This window comes from Rhinoraja longicauda, chromosome 1, assembly GCF_053455715.1.
Source record: "Rhinoraja longicauda isolate Sanriku21f chromosome 1, sRhiLon1.1, whole genome shotgun sequence".
Lineage (NCBI taxonomy): Eukaryota > Metazoa > Chordata > Chondrichthyes > Rajiformes > Arhynchobatidae > Rhinoraja > Rhinoraja longicauda.
In genome coordinates, this window is record NC_135953.1 from 106,776,990 (window position 1) to 106,803,924 (window position 26,935).

The 26,935-nt window shown below is 43.1% G+C and overlaps 1 protein-coding gene across 1 annotated transcript in view; it reads left to right on the plus strand.

Moving 5' to 3' along the window:
• The first annotated feature begins 6,642 nt into the window (after positions 1–6,642).
• The window catches only part of LOC144596021 (thrombospondin type-1 domain-containing protein 4-like), a 385,693-nt gene continuing 365,400 nt past the window's right edge, over positions 6,643–26,935 (plus strand). The window contains exons 1-3 of the mRNA XM_078404084.1: positions 6,643–6,702; positions 11,077–11,149; positions 23,202–23,527. Coding sequence (XP_078260210.1) covers positions 6,674–6,702; positions 11,077–11,149; positions 23,202–23,527 — 428 coding nt within the window. The 5' untranslated portion in view covers positions 6,643–6,673. The remainder of the gene's footprint in view (positions 6,703–11,076; positions 11,150–23,201; positions 23,528–26,935) is intronic.

Sequence of the window (26,935 nt, forward strand, 5' to 3'; positions counted from 1 at the left end):
ATGGGATAAAACCACCAAGAACCATCCTAAAAGGAACAATTAATTTTTGACAAGCAGCTTTGATTCATGCTGTACTGATCTGAAAGAGAAAGGTGAACTCCAAGCATTTAAAAATAGAAAAGGAAAAATAGAGATCAGACCGGAAGAGGAAAGAAAGGGGGAAAAAAGCAGTGGTGGATTAGGGTATATTATTTGTCCTTGCTGAAACATTTCAGATAACAAACGTATTACATTGGACTTAGTGCGCCACTTTCTCAGCTTATGTCAGTAAAACGGCTTATATTTATCTTCAAGCTGTCTCTTGCCTTTGAAATACCTTAACCATAAAGTAAGCTGTTAAAAGGGTTACTAGACCCTGAACATAAGTGTTTGAGTGCTGTGAACTCCATAACTCATGGCCACAATGATTCAGAAGAGCTATGTTGGCTGATTGGAAGATTTTACTGCTTCCTGACCCTACCCTTTGCGTGTTTTCATAATTCTGTTTGCTCCATATCCTGGATTTTCAGGTTTGATATCCACTTGACTGCTGTAATGGCATTCCCCAAAGGACAGGATTTCGGCACTTCATGCATGTGTGTTATTTGAGTAATGCCTTGGCAAGCTCACCCTCTTTTCTCCCCCCTCCCCCCCCCCCCCCTAGTAATGTGCTGTGTTTTTATGGTTTACATACCAAACTAAGTTTTAACAGCAGGGGGTTTTGCACAGATTCTGGTGAGTGCTAGTTGGACTTCATCACAAACGGACTTAGATTTGTGACAGTAAATTGTGATTCTCTAAAGCTTGCAATGGTTGTCCAATTATTTTTTTCACAAATAATGATGGTGAGAGGTGTTTCGCCCATCTTTTTCATTGAAGTGTCCAATTATTTCTTAAATGATCCCAGTTCTTTTGCTTTTTTTCCCTTTCTGTGGAATCCATTCCATATGTGGACCAGTCAGCATGTGAAGATTTTCCAAGTGGCTGTTGTGAATGTGTCTTTTTTTACTAGCTTGAACCCATCTTCCTGTGCTTTAGTCTGGCAGTTTAATATATTGACCCAGATTGATGTTATTCATGCTCCGATCTATTTCAAATGTCTCCATATGTTCAGCATCTCTCAGACCTCACTTCACCAGATTGAAAGCCCACCTACTCCAGTCATTCCTCATGGGTGCGTTAAGCTTTCTTCAGTAGTAGCAGTCAGAAAAGGCATCTTAGTGCCGTACACGATTGTTCCATTGCTGGATTCACTCAAGGCAACTTAAATTCCATGGACGCATTTACTCGATATTCACTTAATTTGCAATCACTTGCAATAAGTCTGTAGAAATAAGGAACTGCAGATGAAGTTTTACAAGAAAATACACAAAGTTCCGGAATAGTGGGTCAGGCAGCATTTCTGGAGAACCTGGATCGGTGACATTTTGGGTTGAAACCTTAAAGACAATGAATGTGGTTCCACAGCTGTAGTAATGGTTCCTGTCTTTTGTATTGGTCCTTAGAGATGGTTGCTGATGACCACGAGCTATCCTCTGCTCCAATGGTTCTTAATTCCTATCAAGAAATGGGATCCAAATATAGGGTGCTGATATATAACGAGAGCCATGGATCAGCACCGGGCACTGATGGAGAAAAGTCATGGAGTAAAAATTGGTGTCCTATTGACTTCATCAGGATGATTCTTCATTTAACCCAGAACTTGTCTAGTTTTGTTGTATTCCCCATCTTGGCTTCCATAGAGAGGAGGTAATTTGAGCTATTTTAGAAAGAAGTATGAATATAAAGAGCTAAATGATTACAAGAAAAAATGCAGACCAGCAGTGCTGTGAGCTGCTCAATTTAATGACAGGATATCCTGAACAATGCTGGAACTCCCCCTTCCATTTGACCCAGTCCAGCCAATCACCACATCAATATCTGCAAACATCCCAATGTTATGAAGTATAACCGTTTGTATTTGAGATTGCCAAATGATTGTCACTGTTACCTGTGTACATATTGGCGTAGTGCACAGCCCCTTTTAGCTTAGTGATACAGCGCGGAAACAGGCCCTTTGGCCCACCGAGTCCGCACCAACCAACGATCGCCGCACAGTAATGCTGTCCTACACGAGCGACAATTTACAATTTTTACCATGCCAATTAGCCTACAAACTTGTACGCCTTTGGAATGTGTGAGGAAACGAGATCGCAGAGAAAACCCACACAGGTCGCTGGGAGAACGTACAAACTCTGCACAGACAACACCCATAGTCAGTATTGTACCCGGGTCTCTGGCGCTGTCAGGCAGTAACTCTACCGCTGTGCCACTGTGCTGCCCTGTTTGGCATCTTTTACTGTTCTATTTTCTTCTAATTCTTCTGCAAAGTGTTTAGGATCACAGCGTAAAATATATCACAAAAACAGGCTCCTGGGTCCAACTCATCCATCCTGACCAGGCTCCTGGGTCCAACTCATCCATCCTGACCATTTGCCTGTGTTTCCCGCATATCCCTCTAAACCTTTCCTATTAACATACCCTGTCCAAATGTCTTTTAAAGATTGTAATTGCACCCTGCTTCCACCACTTTCTTCTGTCCCAACCCAAAATGTCATCTATCCATGTTTTCCAGAGATGCTGCCTAGCCCGCTGTGTTCCTCCAGCACTTTGTATCCTTTTTTGTAAACCAGCATCTGCAATTCCTTGTATCTAGATATTCCCATGGATCATTTTAGGAAACTAAAAATATTTAAGGAATCCTATCCGTTATTCGAAATGGTGAAGGACACCGAGATCAAAATAGGAATGACAAATGAAAGAAAGTGAATGTATGTAAGACAATGACTAGACATACAGAGAATTGAATCTCGTCGTGTGTTTAGTTTAATTTAAATTTTAAATTTAATTTAATTCATTTTTTAAAATTTTAAGATACAGGGCAGAAACAAGCCCTTCGGTCCACCAAGTCCACGCCAACCAGCGATCCCAGTACACTAACATTATTCTACACACTGGGGAAAATTTACAATTTTACCTCAGCCAATTAACCTACAAACCTGTACGTCTTTGGAGTGTGGGCGGAAACCAGAGCACCTGGCGGCACGGTGGCGCAGCGGTAGAGTTGCTGCCTTACAGCGAATGCAGCGCCGGAGACTCAGGTTCGATCCTGACTACGGGCGCCGTCTGTACGGAGTTTGTACGTTCTCCCCGTGACCTGCGTGGGTTTTCTCCGAGATCTTCGGTTTCCTCCCACACTCCAAAGACGTACAGGTATGTAGGTTAATTGGCTGGGCAAATTTAAAAATTGTCCCTAGTGGGTGTAGGATAGTGTTAATGTACGGGGATCGCTGGGCGGCGCGGACCCGGCGCGCTGTATCTCTAAATCTAAAATCTAAAATCTAAAACCCACGCAGGTCACGGGGAGAACGTACAAACTCAACACAGACAGTATCCGTGGTCAGGATCAAACCCGGGTCTATGGTGCTGTGAGGCATCCATTCTGATGCTGTGGTGAGCTACCGCTGTGCCACCGTGCCACCCTTCTGTGTTTTCCCTTTAGGAGACTGACATGAGAGAATGTTAGAGCCCGAGCCCAAAAGTTCATAAGATGTAGGAGCAGAATTAGGATATTCAGTCCATTGAGTATACCGTTCAATCATGTCTGGTCTATCTTTCCCTCTCAACCCTATTCTCCTGCCTTTTCCCCGTAACATTTGATATCTTTAGCTTATTTAGCTCTTGGTCCATCTTGGCCCAGTTGCTCAAACCCTCTTCTATAATTCTGCTGGTGCCTTGCCCGCGCTCCCGTCCTTTACCAGCCTTGAACAGTGCTGATCATAAGGTAAATCAAATTTTGCTCATTTACCTCAAAGTCTTGCATTGATTCTAGGCCCCCCAATACCTTAAATTTACATTTTTCACACTTTAAGGATGTTTGACGTTATAATACAATATCCTGCTGGTCTGCAGATGATTGGTAATCTCTGCATTAAAAGTGGGTCCATTTTTCCAGTTGAGTTGACTGAGTGAAGGATGGAATGGAGCGTGTAATATCATCCTCAATCATCCACAGCAGTGTGGTCACCAAGCTTGAAGGATGGGGATTTACCAATCATCTCCAGGCCAGCTGGATGTTGTATTATCACTTTAAGCATAGGGTGGTAGAGCTACTGCCTCTCAGCACCAGAGACCCGGGTTCAATTCTGACCTCGGGTGCTGTCTTTCTGGAGTTTGCACGTTCTCTCTGTGATCAGGTCGTTTTCCTTCCGGGTGCTCCAGTTTTCTCCCACATTCCAGACATGCAGGTTTGTAGATTAATTGGTCTCTGTATTATTGTCTCTAATGGTTAGGGAGTAGGATAACATGGAACTATTGTGAATGGGTGATCGATGGTCAATGTGAACTTGGTATTTCAAAATACCTGTTTACATGCTGTATCTTAAACTAAATGTAAATATGAGGAACTGAGGGGGCTCGAGTCAATGCAAGTTGCTGAGGTGGATACTGATGAATGAGCAAAACCTGGTTTACTTTGTGTTCAGCACAGTTCAAGACTGGCAGAGGGCAGGAGAACACCTGAGGGAGCTGCAGAATTCTAGAAGAGGGCTTGAGCAACTGAGCTGAGCTAAATCATAAGTCATTGGAGCAGAAGTAGGCCACTCAGCCCATCGAATCTACTCCGCTAAATCACTAGGTGAGTAACTGCGGTTTATTTATCTATGTTCTTTCACTGGATACTGGATACACTAGAACTTCTGGTGCACCCATCTGGTTGTCCTCGATTACCTTTGCAGCAGGTGGCCCACAGGTGTCGCACTTGAGGGTTTCACAATGGAGTTGTGACATGAAAAAGCATTGTATGCTGAAGCAAAGAACTGCAGATGCTGGTTTATACCAAAGATAGAGACAAAGTGTTGGAGCAATTCACATTAGATAGGTGGGAATTATGCACTCATCTCCAATCCAGCTGGATGCTGTACTGTCATTTGGAGCAGCCAATTATCAGTTCCCCCACATGTGACTGATGGTTAGATGGAGAATAATGCCATTCTCTGGGGGTCCAGGTGCAGAATCAATATGGGAGTTTCAGTCCTGGAAATGCCTGGTAGAATTTGCAGATTGATGCAAAATTATCCAGAAATGATTGGTAACAAGTTTCGCATCTGAAATATATATTTTTAAATTTCAATTATATACCAGTGGAACATTGTGCAATTGAATTCTTCAGCTTCCATTTTGACATTGTTTTCTGCACAATTGACAATTTGCTGTGAGCCACACTTCCAACATATTGAGAGGAAAATCACTTTGGGACACCCTAAAAGGGAGGTGAAATATGAAACTTATAAGAAAGTCTTTTCCCTCTAATTCATTTAAATCTTTTTACAGAATATATGTGCAGAGTATAAAATCCTCAGGTTTAAGGGCTATGTATTGCACATCTTCCCCTTAATATTTAAGGGCCTTTTTTCATTCGGATGGCTGAATAATTCCCTTGGTTATCTTCAGCAGGAATGATGTTTCATAAGCTTTATTTATCTTTGACCAAGAATTTCCATTGAGCTGCATCTGTTTTGCTTTCATAGTTTTGCCAGATGCACTGACGAAATGCCACATGCATGAGTGAATGGTGTTTCTGCCGCACATGTGGTGGAGCAGGAGAAGGTCCAAGGAAATTCCTGGTTTGCACAAACTCTATTCCCTTGGTTTCCTGATAATTTAGTCATTCCTTCATACTGATTACACCCTCTGTGGTTCCATTGTATTAAGTGTTCAACGTTCTGCAAACCAATGTGATTCTATATGTTCTGCAAAATATATATGTACGGGTAAATATTGGCAACAAGACCAGACTTGTTGATGTGACTTGGAGCCTCCATTTAACAATGGACATTCGATGGTTCGAACAGATGCTGCGGATGAATACAATTACATCTCTAACCGGAGAATCCCAGAAGCTTTAATCTCATTCTATTTCAAGTTGCCGAGGTTAGTCCTATGAGCCATTTTTAGCGGAGGTATTGCATGGTGGGAGGTATAAAGAATGAAATGGCTTGACTGGGAGATTTGGGAATGGATTCAGTAAGTGATTCCAAGAACAATAGAGAATGATATAATTGTCAATCAGGGTGATTGTTTTTGTTAGTTTTGTCTTTCCTGAGGTAGGAAGAGATGGTGCAGCTGCCAGGATGTGGGTGACTAGTCCCTCCCTGCAGGGTGACCATTAAATCAGACCTTTGATGCACTCTTTAATTGCACCTGCAGTTTTACTTAGCAATGGTGTTCTGCATTAAATCATAGAACTTAGATTGATGGATAAAATATATGACTTGTATAAATATTAATCTGTTATTAAAGCGTAATTACTAATAAAACAATATTTTCTTTATGATGGTTCATTAAAATATAATGGCACTGAATTTCCCAGAAGGTTGTCCCACTCTCCTGCTTTAAATTGAATATAAAATTGCCCCTTAGGATCTTGTAAAGAAGAATTTCACTGCGGGCTCTGCTGACTTCCTGCCAAGCTCTCGTAGATAATCTGCACAATCTCCGTGAAAGTTCTGAGTGACTTTTAATAGCCATTACATGCTTGCTTGCAATCATACGAATGTATTCACAAAAAGACATGTCACTGTTTTTAATGGTTGGCAGGGTTTGCCACGTACTGCGGGCTGGCTGATGGTGTACAGTCTGAACCACCATCCAGACAATGTGGCACGCAGCAGAGTGGCTGATCAGGTGAGTGATTATTTACTACACCGTCCCTACGTTTCCACCAGCTTCTATCTGCTCTCTGTTGCGGCTTTGGCACGATGCTGACTGTAGCTCAAGGGGGATAAATGACATGCAGCCATTTTTAACTTTTAATAACATTTGGACAGGTAAATAGGTAGGACAAGTTTAGAGGGATATGGGTCAAACACAGGCAGATGGGACTAGTGTAGATGGGACATGTTAGTCGGTGTGGGCAGGTTGGGCCAAAGGGCCTGTTTTTACACTGTATGACTGTAAGACTATAAAGCCAAAGGAACAGAATTAGGCCATATGACCCATTGGGGCTACTCCGCCATTCAATCATGGCTGATCTGTTTTTCCTTCTCAACCCCATCCTCCTGTCTTCTTCCCGTAACTTTTGACACCTTAACTAATCAAGAACCTATCATCTCCTCTTTAAAAATCCCCAGAGACGATCTCCACAGCCATTAATGACTTGGATGAAGGGAGTAAAAGTTAAATTAGCAAATTTGCAGATGATACAAAGCTGGGTGGTAGTGTGAGCTGTGAGGAAGATGCTATGAGGTTGCTGGGTGACTTGGACAGGTTGTGTGAGTGGGCGGATGCATGGCAGATGCAGTTTAATGTGGATAAGTGTGAAGTTATTCACTTTGGTGGTAAGAATAAGAAGGGAGATTATTATTTGAATGGTGTCAAGTTAGGAAAAGGGGACGTACAACGAGATCTGGGTGTCCTAGTGCATCAGTCACTGAAAGGAAGCATGCAGGTACAGCAGGCAGTGAAGAAAGCCAATGGAATGTTGGCCTTCATAACAAGAGGAGTTGAGTATAGGAGCAAAGAGGTCCTTCTGCAGTTGTACAGGGCCCTAGTGAGACCGCACCTGGAGTACTGTGTGCAATTTTGGTCTCCAAATTTGAGGAAGGATATTCTTACTATTGAGGGCGTGCAGCGTAGGTTTACTAGGTTAATTCCCGGAATGGCGGGACTGTCTTATGTTGAAAGACTTGAGCGGCTAGGCTTGTATACACTGAATTTAGAAGGATGAGAGGGGATCTTATCGAAACATATAAGATTATTAAGGGGTTGGACACATTAGAGGCAGGAAACATGTTCCCAATGTTGGGGGAGTCCAGAACCAGGAGCCACAGTTTAAGAATAAGGGGTAGGCCATTTAGAATGGAGACGAGGAAAAACCTTCTCAGTCAGAGAGTTGTAAATCTGTGGAATTCACTGCCTCAGAAGGCAGTGGAGGCCAAGTCTCTGAATGCATTCAAGAGAGAGCTAGATAGAGCTCTTAAGGATAGCGGAGTCAGGGGGTATGGGGAGAAGGCAGGAACGGGGTACTGATTGAGAATGATCAGCCATGATCACATTGAATGGTGGTGCTGGCTCGAAGGGCCGAAAGGCCTACTCCTGCACCTATTGTCTATTGTCTAATAAATTGCACAGATTCACTACCCTCTAGCCAAAGAAATTCCTCCTTCTCATCTTTCTAAAGATATGTCCTTTTAGTCTGAGGCTGTGGCCTCTGGTCCTAGACTCTCCCACTAGTGGAAACATCCTCTCCACATCCCCCCTTCAGGCCTTTCATTGTTCAGCAAGTTTCAATGAGACCCCCCTGCCCCCCCCTTGAATCTTTAATTCAATTGATCATTGTTCCCAGCATTCATTCGGTTATTTATCAGTCTCTATATCTGCATCTTGTTGTTGTAAATCACGGCAGTTATCATGGCAGATTCATAGGATCATCAATTAATCTGTGGCTAATGAACCACTAGTCTTCTGTCCAATTCTGCTTAACCTTGCATTGCCCTTCCCCATTGCTGGCAAGTACCAGGACTACTCTCAAGTGTTACCAAAGCTAACCAGACCCTCACAGTGTTGCTAAATTCTTGCAAATTCCTTGCTCATCATTGCCAAAACACAATATACTATTTCTCAAACGAATATCCACTATCTTCGTTTTTATTTTTTTTAAATGGTGAGGATTAAGTAACGACAAAGCAATTTAAATTTATAGTGAACAGATAAAGAAAGTAAAATTTCATTGAATTCACAGGATATTGGATGAGAAGTTTAGAGTCCCAATATAAAGAATGAAGTTTCTGAGTACTAAGAACATAGAGGTTCATGATCAAATAGGCCAAAGTCAGCATGGTGTTGTGAAGGGGAGATCTTGACTGACGAATCTGTTGGAATTCTTTGAGGAAGTAAATAGCAGGACAGACAAAGGAGAGTCAGTGGATGTTGTCTACCTAGATTTTCAGAAAGCCTTTGGTAAAGCTGGTAAAGAAGATGAAAGTCCATGGTATCAAAGGGGAGATACCAGCATGGATAGCAGGTTGGCTGGATGGCAGAAGGCAAAAAGTGGCAATAAAGGAGGCTTTTTTTGGTTGGCTGCCCGTGAATAGCAGAGTTCCGCAGGGGTCGGTGCTGGGGCTGCTACTCTTCACGTTGGATGCGGATGCGGGGATTGAAGGCTTTGTGGCCAAGTTTGCAGATGATACGAAGATAGGTGGAGGGGCAGATAGTGTAGAGAAAGCAGGGGCTCTGCAGAGAACTTGGACAGGTTGGGAGAGTGTGCAGAGAAGTGGCAGATGGAATATAGTTTAGAAAAGTGTGGAATCGTGCATTTTGGTAGTAGGAATAAAGGCATTAACTATTTTTTTAAATGGGGAGAGAATTCAGAAATCAGACATGCAAAGGTACTTGGGAGTGCTGGTGCAGAATTCCCAAAAAGTTAATTTGTAAGTCGAATCGCCAGTAAGCAAGACAAATGCAAAGCTAGGATTTATTTTGAGAGGACGAGAGTATAAAAGCAGGGATGTACTACTGAGGCTTTATAAGGCACATTTGGAGTATTGTGAGCAATTTTGGGCCCCATATCTGAGGAAGGATGTGCTGGCACTGGAGAAGGTCCAGAGGAGGTTTACGAGAATGATCTCATGAATGAGTGGGTTAACATAGTGTGAGGAGGAGTTTCTTTAGACAGAGGGTGGTGAATCTGGAATTCATTGCTTCAGAAGGCTGTGGAGGCAGTCAATGGATATTTTTAAGGCAGGATTAGATTCTTGACGGGTGTTGGGTTATGGACTCTGCAGGGATGATGCTCTGATAATGTATTAAGCTTTGAAGAAACTGAACAAACTGAAGAGACACCAACCTGCAGATGTTGGAATCTTGAACAGAATGAATGAATGAATAAGTTTATTGGCCAAGTATGCATATACAAGGAATGTGCCTTGGTGCTCCGCTCACAAATAAACAAACATACAGTTAACAATAGACAATAGGTGCAGGAGGAGGCCATTCAGCCCTTCGAGCCAGCACTGCCATTCAATGTGATCATGGCTGATCATTCTCAATCAGTACCCCGTTCCTGCCTTCTCCCCATACCCCCTGACTCCACTATCCTTAAGAGCTCTATCCAGCTCTCTCTTGAATGCATTCAGAGAATTGGCCTCCACTGCCTTCTGAGGCAGAGAATTCCACAGATTCACAACTCTCTGACTGAAAAAGTTTTAACAATTAAGAATAAAGCATAAACACATCAAAACAATAAGTATACACCATTATGGTTTAAACATATGGGTGAAAATAAACCAGAGCAGAAAAGAGACTACAGACTTTGGTTATTGAGTAGAACTATCACTCATGGGGAAAAAAGCTGTTTTTATGTCTGGCTACAAAGCACAAAGTACTGGAGTAACTTAGTAGGCTAGGTCGCATTGGTGGAGGGAATGAACATGCAACCATTCCCGAAAGGAAGCTGAGTTACTCCAGCACTTAGCGTTTTGCTGAATGCATCTCCCGATGTATTATCTAACATGCATGATAATTGCAAGGGAAATCAACATATCCGGTCATATTTACAAGCAGGAGCTGATGTGGGAGGTCCCTTTGGAATAAAATAAAATACATTTCTCTTCATAACGCAATACTGAACTGGCTCAACTTCCAAGGATCTTCACCTCGTTACTCGAGTAAATCAGCATAATTGTGTTACTTTTCTCATTACATTAAATATGTGATATGTAATATGCTGCTAATTTTACCACTTAGTTTCTTTGTTGATACTAAATCAAACATGGAAGGTTTGCACTAAAATGACCATATTTAAGCCATATTTAAGCCTAATAGTATCTTGTATATGTAATAAACCTTCCCACCTTGGTCAACTCCTGTCAAGTCCTGGCTTCATACAATCACGCAGCACAGAAATAGGTCACAAGGCCAATGGAACCAACCATCATGAACCTATTTACATTCATCATACACTAATCCCGTCTTCTACTGCAGCTTGCTCCTTTATTCTCCTCTGCTCTTTCTCAAACCCGACCAAGAAACCTTGACAGTTATTATTCTTTATTCTTATAGGTTGATCGCAACTGGAACAATTTTCAGTTTACGGAGCGATGCTGGGATTGTTTCTGGAAATACGAACAGATTGGTGAGTTTCTTCAGCAAGCATTAACTTTGCGACTATGGTAACATTTAGATAGAGTTCTTCCTCTGTCAAACCAGTCAAAGTGGCTAGGCAAACAAAGTAGTGGACACTAAGGAGAACATCCTGTAACAGCTAAAGAGAGGCCACAGGAGTCATTGACAAGGATTTGGAAGGACATTTGTAGATAGCAGGACATGATGATTAAGAAGAATCTACAGTATGGCTGGAAGAACTCAAGGTTATGATACAGTGTTTGGGACTGATATTGGAACAATAGAAGTTGCAATCTAAACTGGGGCTAATCATCAATTGGTTAGAGTTGGCATTGTTCAAATTCTACCTTGGCTCTGGGGAATTTATATTCAAGTGATTATTAAAAATCGGGGTGCACATTTATTTATCCCAATCTCATGACAAAGCATTTAATTCAATATCAATTTTTAAGAGAAGGAGATGTGCCACCCTCGCCCATTGTGCCCATTGTGCCCATTGTGCCCATTGTGTCCTACCGACGTGGTTCATTGTAAACCAGCTCAGCAAGCCACCCTGTTCAGGAAGCAGTTGGGAATGGGTAGAACTCCTGGCTTTGCTGATGATACCCAGATGCTGGCAATACATATATAGAAAGCCAAGGTGGGTCAAGAGTGAAGCCAAGCATTTGACTGTTGCTCGAATGGTGTTAGTGGTTACAGGTAAGGATTCTGGGGGATCTGGTGTGGGAAAACTACAGGGGTTTTGAATAAGAGTTGAAGTAGAGGTAGAAAGGCCAATTGAGGATAACATTCAATGCCAATTGCTGCATGTGTGGTCAGTGTGAAGGTCTGCTTTATACAATAGAAGCAGTTATTTCTGAATATACTGTTGAGTAAATCACCCTATGCTTAATTTTAGACAAAAGGAACTGCTGATGTTGGTTTACATAAAAAGACACCAAGTGCTGGAGTAACTCAGCAGGTCAAGCGGCATCTCAGTAGAACACGACTAAGTGACAGTCTGAAGAAGGGACTTGACCCAAAATGTCGCCTAGCCATGTTCTCCAGAGATGAGGCCTGACCGGCTGAGTTACTCCAGCAGACTGTCTAGGCGACATGGCTAGGCAACATGGCTAGGTGTCTTTTTTAAAAAACTCATTTTATGTGGCTTTTTGAAATGTTCTTGATGAAACAAGGCCAGAGATATTGGTGCAAGATTGAAGTTCTGCCCATGTTTTTAAAATCAGGTTGAGGATTGATGGGTGAAGAAAAATATTCCACAGGTCAATGAAGTGCGGGGTTGATCTGGAACCAATTATGCTGTGACTTTGTTATGGACAATATGAATACAAGAGTAAGAAAGTATTATAGCAATTGTATGGAGCTTAATAATTCTGCATCTGGAGTACAGTATACAATTTTAGCCTCCTTAACAATGAAGTGATGTACTTGCTGGCTAGAGAGTGCAGTGAAGATTACAAAATGGTTGGTGGGATGGTGGATTTACCAAGCGAGAGAAATTGATCATATTCATAAGTTATAGGAGCAAAATCAGGCCATTCGGCCCATTAAGTCTACTCCGCCATTCAATCATGGCTAATTTATCTTTTGCTCTGAACCCCATTCTCCAGCAATCTCCCCATAACCTCTGACACCTGTACTAATCAAGGATCTATCACTCTCCGCCTTAAATTATCCATTGATTTGGCCTCCACAGTCTTCTGTGGCATTGAATTTCACACATTCATCACGCCCTGACTAAAGAAATTCCTCCTCCTTTCCGTTCTAAAGGTACATTCTTTATTCTGAGGCTGTGGCCTCTGTTCCCAGACTTTCCCATTAGTGGAAACATCCACTCTATCCAGGCCTTTCACTGTTTGGTAATTTTCAATGAGATCCCCCCCTCATTTTTGAAAACTCCAGCGAGTACAGTCCCAGTGCAGTCAAACGCTTATCTTATGTTAACCCAATCATTTCTGGGATCATTCTCGTAAACCTCCTCTGGACCCTCTCCAATGCAGCACATCCTTCCTCAGATATGGGGCCCAAAACTGCTCACAATGCATATTTGACCCATCGTGTTGAAAGGAACCAGAAGAGATTTCATTGAAATTCATGGAGTTCTCGTGGGGCTTTGTAAACATCACGCTAAGAGAATGCTTACCCTAACTCAATATTCAGACTGAGAGGAGGAAAATATCTTCATTTAGAACAGCGGTCTCCAAACTGTGGCCCGCCACGAGATTTTATCTGGCCCGCAGCAAGCACATTCCGTGCTGCGGGTTGTGTGGTAGTGTGGGAATTTTTTTTTTAGCGGCCTATGTGAATGGTGGTTTATTGTCATGTGCGCACTGCACAGTGGATTTTTTTTAGTGCAGATCACACATGCACGAGTCACCACCATATTTTAGCGCCGTTTACAAAAAGTCCAAAGTCTGGTCCATGCGCTGGATGTACTGGAGCGGCTCCCGATCCAGGCGAGCCCCAGGCTGCTGCAGGGCCTCCTCCGTCACCCTCGACTGGCTCAGCTCGTCGATCGACGTCCCTCTCCTCGCCCGACCGACCGCCTCTGTGACCCGGGGGAAACGCCTTCTGCAGCCGACCTTGCAGGCGCTGGAGGCATTACCCCTCTCCTACTGGCCCACTCATCGTGTCCGTCATCTCCAGCGGCTCCCTCCTCCTCGGTTCTCCAGTCTTCATGGCCGATCTCGACAGTTTCCCAACTTACACGTCAGGTAGGCTATCAAGTTGTGGGCTTGTATGCAGCTGCTGACTTAATTATAAATTTAAATGATTTCTTAGCAGACGGAGTGCCCACCCGTGAGTCACTGCGACGGTGACACACGTGGTCATTCCGCAATTATATCATACGAGTCTGCATGCCCACTGGTGGTCACGGTATTTTTTCTTTTTTATAAATAATTGTATACCTACGGTATCTATATTCCAATATTTCGAGCTCTTTTAAAAAATTGAAAATAATTTTTTTATTGCGATATAAACCTAATGTAACTCAACCTAGTTTAACCTTTCTTAATCTAATCCAACCTAACCTAATCTAAACTAACCTAATCAAACCTGAATGGAACGTGTTAAAATATTATCTTTGAGTTAAAATAGAATTTGTAATGGATTATTCACTTGAGTGAAGTGATTGAGGCGTCAAACAAGAGTGACCACTGCCAGGTCTATGTCTGCGGTCGCATGGTTTTCTCTAATAAGCTCTCTGAACACATTAAAAAATTGCTCCTTTTGAAACATCCTGTACATTAAAAATTTACATCTTTTGAAACACCCAGTACATCAAAATTTTACGTCTTCTGATTTTTCAGATATAAATTTTATCCCTATACTTTTCAGTTATGGAAGGAAAAAAAAAAGTGGACAGTGAGTGTTGTTTGTTTAATGAAGAATGGGGCACAAATTACTTTTTTGTGCAAGCAAATGATAAAGCCTTATGCCTCATAATTAATTGGCTCCTCAAATTTGGATCCTCAATTTTGAAATCAACAAAGCAGTTCCATCCTTCCCATTAATGTGGTTGCATAAAACTTTATGATTTTGTTGGTTAACCTTGATTGATGGCTACAAGTTTTGTTTTGAATTTCTTCCATTTGTTTTAATTAAGTTCTTTTTTGAGTCCATTAAATTTATAAAACTGACATTTCTATATTTTTTCCTACGGCCCACAAAAATGTGCCAAATATATAATATGGCCCTCATGCTGAAAAGTTTGGAGGCCCCTGATTTAGAGGGTTGTGAATCGTGTTGTCCCAGGAGATGGTGAAGGTCCAGCAAGTGAGTTCAGTCACGATAGAGATTGATAGATTTCTGAATGTTAAAGGAATCGAAGGTTATGGTGATAGTGCAGGAAAATGGTGTTGAGGTAGGATAATCTTGAGCCAGATATATGACAGAGGAGACGGATGACCTGCTCCTGCCCCTAATTGACAACCCTTTCAAAGCGAAAACTGCTGAAAATATTCCCTTCGCAACATCTCCGAGATGAATGATTGATTTCTGTCTGTAGAGAATTGTAGAGTTCCGGAACTGATAGAATAAAACATAAATGTGTGTATCTTGACAATTTAAACTTTAGACTTTATAGAAGCAGTGCAGAAGCAGTCTCTTCGGCCCACAGAGTCAGCGCTGACCTGCGATCTCGCCATACGATAGCACTATCCCACACACTTTACAATTTTTTTTACCAAAGCCAATTAACCTACAAACCTGTACTTCTTTGGAGTGTGAGATTAAATTGGTGTACCCGGAGAAAACCCACGGTTTTTGTACAGGGAGAATATACAAATACCGTAGTGAGGATCAAACTCTGGTCTCTGGCGCTGTAAGGCAGCAGTTCTGCTGTTACGACACTGTGCCGCTCCTTATTTAATGTTGTTTGACAAAGGTACTGCACTGCTTTAATATGTGGGCAGTATCATGCTGCACATCTCAGTAGTTCCTCAGAAGTAATATCTCTTGCTGATCAATGGGTATCTTGTAGTGTATGTTAAGAATTGCTACAGGCTGCAGTTTGAAGTAATGAGCTGAAGCAATCTGCTGTTGGTTTGCCCAGTGTTAAATTTTCTGATTTGCTGGATGATGAGATTTCTCAAATTTACTGTTATCATTTCATATCTCTGGCATCTGTAATATTTCCTTCTGTAATATCAGTTGTTGGTTCAGCTTCTTCCTTGCTCGCATCCTCCAGAACTTTATCTTCAAGGTTTCAAGGTTTCAAGGTCAGTTTATTGTCACATGCTCCAGTTAAGGTACAGTGAAATTTGAGTTACCATACAACCATACTAGGTGAAAAGCAACAAGACAAACAACCACATAAAAGTTAACATAAACATCCATCACAGTGGATTCCACATTCATCACTGTGATGGAAGGCAATAAAGTTCAACCTCTTTGTTCTCCCATGGTCGGGGCAGTCAAATCATCCGCAGTGAGGGTGTTCGAAACTCCCGCAGCAGGGCAGTTGAAATTCTCTCCGTGGCATGGAGCTCCAGAATCGGCCTCTTCGTACCAGAGACCGCGGGCTTCACGGTGTTAAAGTCCACAGGCCCCGCGGTTGGAACTTCGATCCCCAGCAAAGGGATCGCATGCTCCGTAATGTTAAAGTCCCTCAGACTCCTGTGGCTTGGAGCGCCCGTCGGTCTCCAGGAAAGGCCGCCAACTCCACGATGTTAGACCGCAGTGGGGATGGATATATGATATGGAAAAAAATCGCATCTTCGTCGAGGTAAGAGATTGAAAAATGTTTTTCAACGGGGAACGGGGTACTGATTGAGAATGATCAGCCATGATCACATTGAATGATGGTGCTGGCTCGAAGGGCCGAATGGCCTGCTCCTGCACCTATTGTCTATTGTCTATTGTCAGCCCAGACCAGAGCTGCCCCAAAAGCTCCTGAGTTGACCTTCGATGAAGCCCCTGGTTTGACCTTGGGATAGTGCCTTGGAAGCCTTCAGGTTGACCTTGGGATGGTGCTCCCAGGTTGATCTTGGGGAGCCCCTGAATTGACATTGGGCCAGTGCTGTGGGAGCTTCCATCAACATTGGAGGAATGCTGGTCATGTCCCCAAGCTGATATCGGGCAGCACCTGGGTTGACAAAAGAGAGGTCTGTGGGCTCAGGATAACAATGGGAGAGCCCCCTGTTCAACTTTGGTTATGTACATGGGCCTGCCTGGGTTGACAATAGAACAACACTGAGGGAGCCATCTGGTATCTTTGGGCTAACCAGCAAATGTCGGAAAACATCTCCCTGACTCAAAATATCTGGCATTTTGCTTTCAATTTATCTCTTCTGTTTAGTTGAAATAATTGACCATTAATAATTTCTAATATTGATCTGAGATATTGCCTTCTTGTGTTGAACAGGCTTTGCCTGTTATCCATTTTCATGATCCATGGTTGTAGGTATTGGTGAGCAGAAATCTATTTGCACTTGTACTTATAATTAGATGAACCTTAGATTATCTTTTTATCCAAATGCTCAGCAATTTCGTCTTTTATAATTGACTCCAGCATCTTCCCCACCACTGATGTCAGACTAACTGGTCTATAATTACCCGTTTTCTCTCTCCCTCCTTTCTTGAAAAGTGGGATAACATTTGCTAGCCTCCAATCCACAGGAGCTGATCCTGAATCTATAGAACATTGAAAAATGATCTCCAATGCTTCCACTATTTCTAGAGCCACCTCCTTAAGTACCCTGGGAGGGGTTAACAAATTGGGATATGAAGATGAGGTTAAAGGGAATACAGGAGATATTGCAGAAGACTCTCGGAAGAATGGGAACAGAAGTTCTAAAGGGGAAAAGAGATTAAGGGCAGGACCATTTGTGACCGATGTGAGAGAGGAGGTAAATACAGAAGTTAAAATGTTGTACTTAAATGCGCGTAGTATAAAAAATAAAGTGGATGAGCTTGAGGCTCAGTTAGTCATGGGCAAGTATGATGTTGTAGGGATCACTGAGACATGGCTACAAGAGGACCAGGGCTGGGAACTGAATATTCAGGGGTAGTCAACGTATAGAAAAGACAGACAGGTGGGCAGAGGTGGTGGGGTTGCTCTGCTGGTAAGGAATGATATTCATTCCCTTGCAAGGGGTGACATAGAATCAGGAGATGTTGAATCAGTATGGATAGAAATGAGGAATTGTAAGGGTAAAAAGACCCTAATGGGAGTTATCTATAGGCCCCCAAACAGTAGCCTCGACATAGGGTGCAAGTTGAATCAGGAGATAAAATTGGCGTGTCACAAATGTAATGCTACGGTGGTTATGGGAGATTTCAACATGCAGGTAGACTGGGAAAATCAGGTTGGAAATGGACCCCAGGAAAGAGAGTTTGTAGAGTGCCTTCGAGATGGATTCTTAGAACAGCTTGTAATGGAGCCTACCAGGGAGAAGGCAATTCTGGATTTAGTGTTGTGTAATGATCCTGATCTGATAAGGGGACTAGAGGTAAAAGAGCCATTAGGAGGCAGTGATCACAACATGATAAGTTTTACTCTGCAAATGGAAAGGCAGAAGGGAAAATCGGAAGTGTCGGTATTACAGTATAGCAAAGGGGATTACAGAGGCATGAGGCAGGAGCTGGCCAAAATTGACTGGAAGGAGGCCCTAGCAGGGAAGACGGTAGAACAGCAATGGCAGGTATTCCTGGGAATAATGCAGAGGTTGCAGGATCAATTTATCCCAAAGAGGCGGAAAGACTCTAAGGGGAGTAAGAGACACCTGTGGCTGACGAGGGAAGTCAAGGACAGCATAAAAATTAAGGAGAGGAAGTATAACATAGCAAAGAAGAGTGGGAAGACAGAGGATTGGGACTCTTTTAAAGAGCAACAAAAGTTAACTAAAAAGGCAATACGGGGAGAAAAGATGAGGTACGAGGGTAAACTAGCCAATAATATAAAGGAGGATAGCAAAAGTTTTTTTAGGTACGTGAAGAGGAAAAAAATAGTCAAGGCAAATGTGGGTCCCTTGAAGACAGAAGCAGGGGAATTTATTATGGGGAACAAAGAAATGGCAGACGAGTTAAACCGTTACTTTGGATCTGTGTTTACTGAGGAGGATACACACAATCTCCCAAATATTCTAGGGGCCGGAGAACCTAGGGTGATGGAGGAACTGAAGGAAATCCACATTAGGCAGGAAATGGTTTTGGGTAGACTGATGGGACTGAAGGCTGATAAATCCCCAGGGCCTGATGGTCTGCATCCCAGGGTACTTAAGGAGGTGGCTCTAGAAATAGTGGAAGCATTGGAGATCATTTTTCAATGTTCTATAGATTCAGGATCAGTTCCTGTGGATTGGAGGCTAGCAAATGTTATCCCACTTTTTAAGAAAGGAGGGAGAGAGAAAACGGGTAATTATAGACCAGTTAGTCTGACATCAGTGGTGGGGAAGATGCTGGAGTCAATTATAAAAGACGAAATTGCTGAGCATTTGGATAGCAGTAACAGGATCATTCCAAGTCAGCATGGATTTACGAAGGGAAAATCATGCTTGACAAATCTACTGGAATTTTTTGAGGATGTAACTAGGAAAATTGACAGGGGAGAGTCAGTGGATGTGGTGTACCTCGACTTTCAGAAAGCCTTCAACAAGGTCCCACATAGGAGATTAGTGGGCAAAATTAGAGCACATGGTATTGGGGGTAGGGTACTGACATGGATAGAAAATTGGTTGACAGACAAAGCAAAGAGTGGGGATAAATGGGTCCCTTTCGGAATGGCAGGCAGTGACCAGTGGGGTACCGCAAGGTTCGGTGCTGGGACCCCAGCTATTTACGATATACATTAATGACTTAGATGAAGGGATTAAAAGTACCATTAGCAAATTTGCAGATGATACTAAGCTGGGGGGTAGTGTGAATTGTGAGGAAGATGCAATAAGGCTGCAGGGTGACTTGGACAGGTTGTGTGAGTGGGCGGATACATGGCAGATGCAGTTTAATGTAGATAAGTGTGAGGTTATTCACTTTGGAAGTAAGAATAGAAAGGCAGATTATTATCTGAATGGTGTCATGTTAGGAAGAGGGGATGTTCAATGAGATCTGGGTGTCCTAGTGCATCAGTCACTGAAAGGAAGCATACAGGTACAGCAGGCAGTGAAGAAAGCCAATGGAATGTTGGCCTTCGTAACAAGAGGAGTTGAGTATAGGAGCAAAGAGGTCCTTCTACAGTTGTACCGGGCCCTGGTGAGACCGCACCTGGAGTACTGTGTGCAGTTTTGGTCTCCAAATTTGAGGAAGGATATTCTTGCTATTGAGGGCGTGCAGCGTAGGTTCACTAGGTTGATTCCTGGAATGGCGGGACTGTCGTATGTTGAAAGGCTGGAGCAATTAGGCTTGGATACACTGGAATTTAGAAGGATGAGGGGGGATCTTATTGAAACATATAAGATAATTAGGGGATTGGACACATTAGAGGCAGGAAACATGTTCCCAATGTTGGGGGAGTCCAGAACAAGGGGCCACAGTTTAAGAATAAGGGGTAGGCCATTTAGAACGGAGATGAGGAAGAACCTTTTCAGTCAGAGAGTGGTGAAGGTGTGGAATTCTCTGCCTCAGAAGGCAATGGAGGCCAGTTCGTTGGATGCTTTCAAGAGAGAGCTGGATAGAGCTCTTAAGGATAGCGGAGTGAGGGGGTATGGGGAGAAGGCAGGAACGGGGTACTGATTGAGAGTGATCAGCCATGATCGCATTGAATGGCGGTGCTGGCTCGAAGGGCTGAATGGCCTACTCCTGCACCTATTGTCTATTGTCTATTGTCTATTGTCTATTATTTGAAGCCTGCACAACACATGCAAGTTTGAGTAACAATGGAGAGATAATTACAATAGAGCCATACAGCATGGAAACAGTCCCTTCGGCCCAACTCATCCATGCTGTCCAAGATGCCCCATTGAAGCTAGTCCATTTGCCTGTGTTCAGCCCATATCCCTCTAAACCTTTCCTATCCCTGTACCTGTCCAAGTGTCTTTTAAATATTGTTACAGTACCTGCCTCAACCACGGGCGGCACGGTGGCACAGCGGTAGAGTTGCTGCCTTACAGTGAATGCAGCGCCGGAGACCTGGGTTCAATCCCGACTACGGGTGCTGTCTGTACGGAGTTTGTACGTTCTCCCCGTGACCTGCGTGGGTTTTCTCCGAGATCTTCGGTTTCCTCCCACACTCCAAAGACGTACAGGTTTGTAGGTTAATTGGCTTGGTAAATGTAAACAATTGTCCCAAGTGTGTAGGATAGTGTTAATGTGCGGGGATTGCTGGTCGGCGCGGACCCGGTGGGCCGAAGGGCCTGTTTCCGCGCTGTATCTCTAAAAAACTAAATCACTTCCTCTGGCAGCTTATTCCATGCACCCAATCAAATATGTCTTGTAGATGATTTTGCACATACATTGTACTGAGTTGATTTATGAAAAAATAATTTGCAGTCATATGGGAAATTAGCTGACTGAATTGCTGTGATAAAAAGCTATTTTTGTGAGTGAAAATTGCTTGAATGAAATGTTGCCCCTCGGGTTCCTTTTGAATATTTTCCCTGTCACCTTAAACCTCTGTTCTCTGGTTCTTGATTCTCCTACCCTGGGTAAAAGACTCGAGCAAAATTTTCAAAAGCTGGAAATCTGAAATTAAAACAGAAAATTCTGAAAATACTCAGCCGGTCAGCAAACAAGTTTCGAGAGAAAGCCCAATTTTTTTTCAAGTCGATAACCTCTGAACAGAATGGTGTGGGCAACTTCTGCTGAAGTGCTAGAAATGTTCTGGATACATAGTGCCTCTTGTCAAACTTTCTCTTCTCCTTTGCCAGCGATTTGTATTGAACTATAAAACACATTGTAAACTATCTTTTTATTTTGTAGAAGATATGCAATTATTTTCCTTTAGTCATGGAGTAAAGATGTCTATTGTCATTTATATGAGAACATAAAGCAACTAGTTTTATAAGCAGGGCTACAACATGCAAAATACAAAAATGTATATTCTATTAGCAACTTTTATTATACAACTTTTAATGATGTAAAATGTCCTCGGGCATGTACTGGAGGGGTTATTGGTCAGACTTTGATACCAAGCTACTCAATGAGCTGTAAGAGTGGGGAGCAGATGTTGATCAAAGTGGAGGTTATTATAACAGCAGAGAAAGAGAAAATGAGTGGTTTATGCAGAGAATTCCAGAGTTTAGGATGTGGACAATTGAACGCCATCTTGCCAAGGGAACTTGGCTGAAGCAGAAGGTTGTGTCGCTGAATGGTGATTGGAGGTTGGAAAATATTGCAGGGCTATTAAGGGTGAGGCAACAGAAGATTTAAAGAGAGGAATGGATTTTTTTTAAATGGAAGCAATCCTGAATTAGGAACCAAACTGGGTTTGGAGTTCTGGTGGAACTTGGCATGAGTTTATCCTGTACATATCACTGGTTAAATCACCTTTTGTATATCTTATGTGTCGGAAAGAACTGCAGATGCTGGTTTAAACCGAAGATAGACACAAAATGTTGGAGTAACTCGAATGGTCAGGCAGCATCTCTGGAGAGAAGGAATGGGTGATGTTTCAGGTCGAGACCCTTCTTCAGACGTATATCTTATCTGGTTTTGACCATTCTTATTTCTGCAAAGAGTTCAAACCCAGTTGATGTTTGCTAAATTAACGTCAACAATATAAAGCATTGGACTATGAGGTGGGACCAAAGAAACTAAAATCTCTTTATTAGAACCAAGGAATTTAAAAAAAGCCCTGGTATAAGGATTGGGAGAGGTTTCAATAAGCTAAATTTGCAAAAAAACTTATCTGCAAGTCACTGGATTGTTGTCTCGCAAATGCATGTTTAAGATGACCTGAAGAAACATGAAGAGATTCTAATGCATTAAGGCAGAAGTCCTCACAATGCATTGATATGCAATGCAATACTTGGACAAGTGCCAAACCTACATGCCACCGTCTAAAAGTTCGGTCATAATTTTCTCTACTTCGAGACTGGGAGAAACTTCTCTGTATGCAAGAGGGTGAATAGGTGTTCTTGTGGAAACAGTACCAGGATGTGAATTTTTAAATAATAATTAGAAAAGGAAACAGTAGTAAGCATGTGAACGTTGGAATGGTAGAATGGAACTATGCAATATCTGCATTTATATGGAAAGGCTGGTCGACTCCTCGAAAGACAGACACAAAATGCTGGAGAAACTTAGCAGGTCAGGCAGTATCTCTGGAGAAAATGGATCGGTGACATCTGGGGAAGGGGTGAAGAAACCATTGCTAGGTTGACTGAAGTTCAGTCACAAGTTGTTGGGGGGGGGGAAGTAAGTAGGGGAATGTCGGGGGGTATTTTTGATTCCTCCTCTGTTGCGGAGTCTGCCATAATATCACATGTTCATAAGTTATAGGACCAGAATTAGGCCATACGGCCCAACAAATCTACTCCGCCATTACAATCATGGCTGATCTATGCTTCCCTCTTAACTCCACTCTCCTACCTTCTTCCCATAACCCCTGACACCCTACATGTTATCATCCGTAAATGTGATACTCTATCTCAAGGATGCTTTCTATTTTTACTTTGTTGTTAAAGATGCAAAACCGGATGAAGCGTCAGATTGCCGACACCTTAACAGAAGAGCAGCCTAATGGTTTGTGGGGCGAGTGGGGTCCTTGGTCTGCTTGCACCAGGACATGTGGCGGAGGCGTAATGCATCAGACACGACCCTGCCTTCTTCAGACGAGCCGCAGAATTCAGCCTCCATTCCAGTATGCAAGAGGAGATCAGTCCGAACGGGTATATCACGTTCCTCGCGAGCAAATACTGTCCACCGTTCGTCATTCAGTACCCCTTCATCGGAGTTCAGCCAGCAGGCTACCTGGGGCCAGCGTCAACCAAATATATCGCACGCCCAACAGGTAAACCCAATCTTTCTTTCAGATCACTCTCCTGTGGTGAGAAAGAGTTAAAATAACTTGATTGTCGTCGCAATGTTCCTCCAAGGCCCTGATCCAGCAACTCTACATTTGTAGCTTGTTTTAATTAAAAATTACTTGTTCTTATTCAGTTTATGGATGCTATAATGTAAATGGCAGGACCCTTAGGAGCATCGAAGTACATGGGGATCTTGGCGTTCAAGTTTATTACTCCTTTCAAGTGGCAATGCAAGTGGACAGGCTGGTAAAGAAGGCATATCTTCATTGGTGAGGAATTGAGTATAAATGTTGGGAAGCCATGTTGCAGCTGTTGAAAGCTTTTGGTTAGGTCACATTCGGTGTTTTGGCCGCCACACAATAGGAAGGATTGGGTGGCTTTGGAGAGAATGAGGAAAGGTTCAGCAACATGGCTTGGATTAGAATGCATTATCTTTAAAGAGAGTTTAGTTTAGTTTAGAGATACATCACAGAAACAGGCCCATGGGCCCACTGTGTACGCACCAGCCAGCGATCCCCGCACATTAACCCTACCCTACACACACTAAGGACAATTTACAATTGTACCAAGCCAATTAACCTACAAACCTGTACGTCTTTGGAGTGTGGGAAGGAACTAGAGATGCCAAAGAAAAACGTACAACCTCTGTACAGACAAACACCCTTAATCAGGATCGAACCCAGGTCCCTGGCGCTGTAAGGCAGCAACTCTACCACTGTGCCACCATGCCATCTGGAGGATGGACAAACCAGGATTGTTTTCTCTGGGGGGTTGGAGGCTGAGCGGAGACCTGTTAGAACTATATAAAATTATGAGAGGCATAGATAGGGTAAGCAGCCAGAACCTCTTTCCTATGGTGGAAATATGAAAGACTAGAGGGCATAATTTTAAGGTGAGATGGGGAAAGTATAAATGCACTGTTACGGTGCCTGTGGTGAAAGTACCTTCACAGCGTTGTGAGGAAAATGGTTCTAGGAATTGAACCTAGCCCAAAATAAGGACATTTAATGTATTATCAGGACATGATGCTATAGGAAGCTGTGCCAGTTGTGATGTTCCCATGCATCTGCTGCTCTTGTCTTTATTGTTAGTTGAGGTCTATGGTTGGGAGATGGCTGCACAAAAAGGCTATGCAATTGCTGCAGTGCATCTAGTCAATGGTGCACAATAAAAATGCGGTATTATCAATTGAGGGGGGAATGTATTTTAGTTTTAGTTTATTATGTGGGACGAGGTACGGTGAAAAACTGTTTGTTGTGTGCTTTCCAGTCAGCGAAAAGGCTATATATGATTACGATCAATCAGTGTACAGACACAGGATAAAGATTATAATGTGTAGTGTAAGGTAAAGTCCGACTAGAGATATTTCGAGGGTCTCCATTGAGGTAGATGGTGGGTCAGGACTATTCACTAGTTGGTGATAGGATGGTTTAGTTGCCTGATAACAGCTGGGAGAAACTGTCGCTGTATCCAGAGGTGTGCATTTTCACACTTCTATACTTCTTGCCTGACGGGAGAGGGGAGAAGAGGGAGTGACCAGAGTGAGACTCATCCTTGATTATGCTGGTGGCTTGCCAAGGTAACGTGAAGAGTCAATGGAAGGGTTGGTTTGTGTGAAAGGCTGAGCTACGTCCACAACACTGCAATTTCTTGCCGTCTTGGATGGAGCTGTTCCCAAACCATGCTGTGATTCATCCCAATAAAATGCTTTCTCCCGCACATCTGTAGACGTTGATGAGGGTTGTTGGGAACATGCTGAACTTCCTAAGCCTTTTGAGGAAGTTGAGGTGTTGGTGTGCTTTCTTGGCCAGTGGTTCGATGTGGCTGGTCCAGGACAAATTGCAAGTGATATTTATTTTCCTAAGAATTTGAAGCTTTCAACCTTTTCTACTCTGGTACCATCAATGCATATAAGGGTTTGTGTACTTCTTCGCTCCCTGAAGTCAATCACAATCTCCTTTGCCATGCTGACATTGAGGGAGAAGTTGTTGTCTTAACACCATATTACACGATTCTCAATCTCCCTCTTGTTCTCCGTTTTTTCATTATCTGATATCCAATCCACTACGACGGTGTCATCTGCAAATTTGTAAATTGAGTTGAATGAATGAATGAATAAGTTTATTGGCCAAGTATGCATATACAAGGAATGTGCCTTGGTGCTCCGCTCACAAATGACAACACAAACATACAGTTAACAATTAAGAATAAAGCATAAACACATCAAAACAATAAACACATCAAAACAATAAGGATACACCATTACGGTCTAAACATGTGGGTGAAAATAAACCAGAGCAAGAAAAGAGACTACAGACTTTGGTTATTGAGTAGAACTATCACTCGTGGAAAAAAAGCTGTTTTTATGTCTGGCTGTGGCTGCTTTGACAGTCGCCTTCCAGAGGGAAGTGCTTCGAAGAGTTTGTGGCCAGGGTGAGAGGGGTCAGAGATGATCTTGCCCGCTCGCTTCCTGGCCCTTGCAGTGTACAGTTCGTCAATGGGGGGGGAAGGTTATAGCCAACAACCTTCTCAGCTGTGCGAACAATCCGTTGCAGCCTCCGGATGTCGTGCTTGGTGGCTGAGCCAAACCAGACCATGATGCAGAAGGTGAGGACGGACTCAATGATGGCAGTATAGAATTGGACCATCATTGCCTGTGGCAGATTGTGTTTCCTCAGTTGCCGCAGGAAGTACATCCTCTGTTGGGCCTTTTTGACTGTGGAGTCGATTGTGACCCCCCATTTAAGGTCCCTGGAGATGATGGTTCCAAGGAACTTAAATGACTCCACAGATGTGACTATGGTGTTGTTGATGGTGAGTGGGGGGAGGAGAGGGGGATCTCTTCGAAAGTCTACAATTAGTTCCACTCTCTTGAGAGCATTGAGCTCCAGGTTGTTGCGATGGCACCAGGATGCCAGCTGTGTCCCTTCCCATTTGTAGGCAGATTCCTCCCCATCCTGGATCAGTCCAATCAGGGTAGTCATCCGCAAACTTGAGGAGCTTGACAGAGGAGTCTGTGGAGGTGCAATCGTTGGTGTAGAGAGAGTAAAGGAGAGGGGAGAATAAGCAGCCTTGCGGTGCTCCTATGCTGAGGGTCTGCGGGTCCGAGATGTGCTTTCCCAGCCTCACATGCCAGTCTTTGCAAACTCCAGCCAGTTGCCAGTCTCTGAGTAGGTGTGAATTGCGGCTTGGGGAGGAGTGGGTGGGGACGGATCCAGTCTTTGCAAACTGGAGTCAGTCTTTGATTACGTGTGAAGTGGTGATTGGGGGTGGGGGGAGGGGGGTCCCAGGGTTATGTTTCTGTTTCTCGAACCTGCAGTAAAACTCATTCAGGTCATTGGTCAGCTGACGATTGCCCAAGGAGCGTGGGGTTTTCCTCGTACCTGGTGATT